The 5,501-nt window shown below is 34.1% G+C and overlaps 1 protein-coding gene across 1 annotated transcript; it reads right to left on the bottom strand.

The window, feature by feature from the left end:
* Positions 1-1,165: 1,165 nt before the first annotated feature.
* LOC150102043 (uncharacterized) lies at positions 1,166-2,878 on the bottom strand. The gene has a single exon (XM_090399956.1). The coding sequence runs from the start codon at positions 2,876-2,878 to the stop codon at positions 1,166-1,168; it is 1,713 nt and encodes a 570-aa protein (XP_090256082.1).
* Between the last annotated feature and the right edge of the window lie 2,623 nt (positions 2,879-5,501).

Here is a 5,501-nt window from a genome sequence, read left to right as displayed (position 1 = left end):
GCCTTAGTTAAATCTAAACCGTCGTCGCTTCTATTTAGTTTAATTAGCGATTTAAGGTCATTTTTGGGAGAAGTATTAATACAAATCTGACATTTCCCTTTTAATTTCTTGTCCTCAGACATTTTACGAAATTTAGATTCCGCTACTCCTACATACAAGATGATAATGTTCGCGGCATTCCAAAGAACATTGAAGTGCTTCAATTTCATCTATCTTGAGTGGTTTCAGGAACCACTGAATCGATTTCGATAATTAATAACTGTACTTTTTCACATTACTGAGACGATTCATTTGAGCTCATTTTGAAGATGATTATATCAACGCAATTACTTACATTTAAGTATAAGACAGGAGCAAATTTAGCAAAAAACGTTCGCTCTGCGCCCTACTCTAGAAAAATAATTCTAGAAAAGTAGCACAATCAGCTGGTAAGATTTTATTTTTAACCAAAGAAAAACATATTACATATAACATCAAAAGTAGTACAGTGTTTTAAAGAATATTAAAATGTATGACTGCACATTTCTAAAATTTTGCTGTCAGATATCTTAAGAGAAAGAGATTTGTTGTGTAAGAGTTATGAAGTGGTTTCTGGATCTGCAATGATCTGAAGTATTTTTCATAGATTTCGAAAGAAAAATAGCTTTTTGATTAGCATCCTTTATTTTGAAGGATTTATTTCAATGAAATTTTTTTTTTTTTGCACATTTTTACTCTGGACATGATTCTGCTGACTGCGACACATGAAGTGAGTTGAAAAACTAATCCTCTCTGAAAATTGCTTTTTTACAGAGTGAAAAGCTGGAAATCTTCAACTTTTCTCTAAAGTCAGTTCTCAGAATACATTTCCAGGAAATATTTGAAGTGGTTCGCTGAAAACTTTTTTTTTTTTTTTTTTGGAATTTAACATACTTTCTTTTGTACGTATTTCGTTTCTCTCTCAAAAAAAAGATAATTCCAAAACTGCTGTGAAATGCGTTACTTTTAATAAATCAGAAGCGAACGAGTTTCAAAAAATGAATTGAATAATTCCAACTTTCAACTATAATGTGCTTTGTGAGATGCAAATTTCGTTTCGCAATCTACATACATGAAGGGGTCTCATCACTATGAACTTTAAAGTGCTGTTTAATATTGGAGCTTTGTGAGAATTTCTCCTCACAGACTACACAAGAGAACTTTCTGAAAATCTCTTCTCGCCGTATAAGGGTTTCTCATCAGTATGAACCTTTAAGTGCTGTTTTAGTTTGGAGGTGATTGAAAATTTCTTCTCGCAGACTGCACAAGTGAAGGGTTTCTCATGAGTATGCGTCTTTAAGTGCTCTTTTATACTGGACGTTTGTGAGAATTTCTTCTCACAGACTTCACAAGAGAAGGGTTTCTCACCAGAATGAACTCTGAAGTGGTTATTGAGATTCCCACGTACTGAAAATTTCTTGTCACACACTTCACAAGTGAAGGGTTTCTCACCAGAATGAACTCTCAAGTGGTTATTGAGATTCCCACGTACTGAAAATTTTTTGTCACATACTTCACAAGTGAAGGGTTTCTCACCAGAATGAACTCTCGAGTGCTGTTTAAGATGGAAGCTTGAGGGGAATTTCTTCACACAGATTTCACAAGTGAAGGGTTTTTCTTCAAAATGATCTCTCAAGTGCTTTTTTAGATTGCATCTTTTTGAAAATTTCTTGTTACACACTTCACAAGTGAAGGATTTCTCACCAGAATGAACTGTCAAGTGCTGTTTAAGATTGGACCTTGAGGAGAATTTCTTCACACAGACTTCACAAGTGAAGGGTTTTTCTCCAGAATGAATTCTCAAGTGTTTTTTGAGATTGCTGTTTTCTAAAAATGTCTTCTCACACACTTCACAAGTGAATGGTTTTTCACCAGAATGAACTCTCGAGTGCTGTTTAAGATGGGAGCTTGAGGAGAATTTCTTCACACAGACTTCACAAGTGAAGGGTTTTTCTTGAAAATGATCTCTCAAGTGCTTTTTTAGATTGGATCGTTTTGAAAATTTCTTCTCACACACTTCACAAGTGAAGGGTTTCTCACCAGAATGAACTCTCAAGTGCTGTTTAAGATTGGAACTTGAGGAGAATTTCTTCACACAGACTTCACAAGTGAAGGGTTTTTCTCCAGAATGAACTCTCAAGTGCTTATTGAGAAGGCCTCGTTCTGAAAATTTCTTCTCACACACTTCACAAGTGAAGGGTTTCTCACCAGAATGAACTCTCAAGTGCTGTTTAAGATGGGACCTTGAGGAGAATTTCTTCACACAGATTTCACAAGTGAAGGATTTCTCACCAGAATGAACTCTCAAGTGCTGTTTAAGATTGGAACTTGAGGAGAATTTCTTCACACAGACTTCACAAGTGAAGGGTTTTTCTCCAGAATGAATTCTCAAGTGCTTGTTGAGATCCCCTCGTTCTAAAAAGGTCTTCTCACATACTTCACAAGTGAAGGGTGTTTCACCAGAATGAATTCTCAAGTGTTTTTTGAGATTGCTTTTTTCTAAAAATGTCTTCTCACAGACTTCACAAGTGAACGGTTTTTCACCAGAGTGAACTCTCAAGTGCCTGTTAAGACCGTGGCTTGTAGAAAATTTCTTTGCACACACTTCACACGTAAAGGGTTTCTCAACAGAATGAACTCTCAAGTGCTTATTGAGAACGCCTCGTACTGAAAATTTCTTCTCATAAACTTCACAAGTAAAGGGTTTCTCATGACTATGAACTTTGAAATGTCGTTGAAGATTGTAGCGTGATGGAATTTTCTTTCCACAGGCTTTACAAGTGAAGAGTTTCTCATCAGAATGAATCCTGAAATGCTTTTTAAGACAGCGTTTTTCTAAAAATTTGTGTTCAGGCCTCATATTCGAGAGGTGTATGATGAGAATGAATCTTGACGTGCACTTTCAGACTGGGCCTTTTTTCTCAATGGCTGCGCAAATATTCTGTTTATATTCTGCTTCGCACAGAAAATGCTTGGGAATGTAATTGTTAACTGTATTGTTTTGCTATATACTTTGACCACTCATTTTCCTTTAGTGACTAATTTCTACCATTAAACTAGGTTATATTTCTGGGCAGTTTCTCTTAACCACAATATCCGTTTTGACACCTTCTTTTGCGTAAATTTCGTGAAGCGTGAAGATGCTTAGTTTTCTGTAATGTGACTACCTCGCAGACACTTCTAGGAATTTTCTGCAACAGAGAATGAAAAACAGAAATTATAATAAAAAACAACAGATTTTAGCTATTCAAAATTTTAAATAAAAGTAATTCGTAATTTAATTAATAATGATAAGGAGACTTTGAATTATTACACAGTTCACTCCTATTGTCTTCCCACAAAGTTCCTCCATTATGGCTGTGTCGAGAAGCTCAAACTTTATTTGGAAGGATTGGATTCTAATCTTCTCTATACGGACGGAATATAACAGAAATGTTAGTACATTCTTCTCAACTGCTGTTTGTAAGAGATGACTTTAAATTCGCATTTTGAGATTTTCTTAATTGCACTTAACAAACTTAAGCGGAAATTATTAATTGAATTAATTGCTTTTCACCTTCACTGTGTTAGGCTTTCTAATGGTCTGTTCAGACGAGTAATTTGCGTAGAAGTGTCATGTTATAATCGAGGAAATAATGCTATATGCATAATTTTCATATAATTCGAACAATTTGTCTGCACAGAAAGAAAATCTGCTCAGATCAATTACAAATGTCTTGGAAATAACGCTGGTTTTCAAAAATTGACCTCCGATGTAGAATAATGTAGGTACTTTGCTACAATAATGTAGCAAGGAAAGGGAATTATACGAAACATAATTCCTTTTCTATTATGTACGGAAATACTGCATATTAAAGAGCATAAAAGTTCATCTTATGACTCCAATCATATGAACCTGTTGCGGGAAAAAATAAAAACAGATTTCTACAAGAAACAGTTTATATTTGATAGCATATTTAATACATTTAATTTACTTTAGCATTTAATATATTAAGAGTTAATCGCTAATCATGCAAAGTGAGGAAGTGAAGTCTGACAGACTATCAATTCACGACGATTTGAATGAATATTATTTAGAGGGGACACGGATGCAAGAATAACATGAACAAGATGGTATTTATATAACGCGATAGCAGAAATGCTCTTCGGAGATTAATAAACTTTGAAACCAGGAGTTATATTTGACAAGCAGTTGATATTCAGGAGAGACAAAATGTAGAAGTAAGACATAGAGTACATGTGCTGCTGGCAAAGTGAATAAGATTAAGAAAAGGAAGTTCTTGTTTTTCGTTATATCTTGATGAATTTAAATCTAGTAACCGGAAATTCATGAAGATGAATCGCTGAATAAGAGGAAGGGGAGATATAACAGAGACTTAATTAGGGAAATGAAAAGATGGGATAAGTAGTAATATACTCTTTAGAACGTTTCTTGAATACTCCGAATTGATAATAAGAGTTTGCAAACGAATACCTCATGATAGAAACGCATTAAAAGTATACCAATAATGAAAGCAAGAAAAGAAAACAAAACAATCAAATCCGAAAATATTAGTAAATATCCCAATTTAGTAAAAAAAAGTGTTACTGGTAATGTTCTAGAAAATGTTCTGATAAACTGAATAATGCACTTTCTCTTTACAAGAATCCAATTAAGCAGTAATCAGTATGAACTCCAATACCTCAATCGAGTGATATAGATGCTATTATGAAGATTAAGAAACTCATTAAAAAATAACATAAAATAGAATAAAATAAAAGCTATTGATCTCACTCGATCTGAAGGCTATTCGAAAAGTTCTTGTTGTGCATCAGGTTTCTGGAACAGCCAATAAAACTACCTGCTAAGACTTCCTTTCACTAATGAAACGCCAGACCGAACTTTAGCTGACGATATGAGAATGATTTTCGGACGCTATAGCTTACATTTAGAAGTAAACGACAATGAAGAACTTTTTAAAATTCAGAATATGCACGTGAAGACGAAGTTACTTTCAATAGTTATTAAAACAGTTATTGCTTCATAACTGTTTTAAAACGATAGAACCAACCTGTAACGCTCTTCCTAAATGAAGAAGACATAGAGATAGCCAGTGAGTTAAAATATATAGATATAACAACAGACAACAAATTAAACTTCAATGAACACATCTCATTTGTTTCAAGAAAAATATTAATAATTGAAAACCTTGTAACTACGTTGGCAAGGATAAACTAAGGTTTAGGTCAAGGAGCGCTAAAAACAATACATATACCAATATTGAATTCGTATGTTCCGCTTCGAAATGCCAATAAAATCTAAGAAAAACCAACAAAAGTTAAACATAGTTTCAACGTCCTATAGTCACACCAATAATTAAAGGATGGAAGGCAATATCTTTCGAGGCAGCTTGGGTTATTGCTGGTCTATCACGGATATGCCTGATGATGCAAGAGTTTTGTGTAATATAGGAAGTACCTTCCGGAATATATATCGGAAATGC

Source organism: Typopeltis vanoorti, chromosome 11 (assembly GCF_054136105.1).
Source record: "Typopeltis vanoorti isolate ZY-2024b chromosome 11, IOZ_Tvanoo_1.0, whole genome shotgun sequence".
Taxonomy (NCBI): Eukaryota; Metazoa; Arthropoda; class Arachnida; order Uropygi; family Thelyphonidae; genus Typopeltis; species Typopeltis vanoorti.
The sequence above is the reverse complement of the archived record's forward strand: the minus strand, read 5'-3'. Positions and strand labels throughout refer to the sequence as shown.

Excerpts from the sequence above, each read along its gene's own strand:
- LOC150102043 (XM_090399956.1), bottom strand. The coding sequence starts at position 2,878 with ATGAGGCCTGAACACAAATTTTTAGAAAAACGCTGTCTTAAAAAGCAT.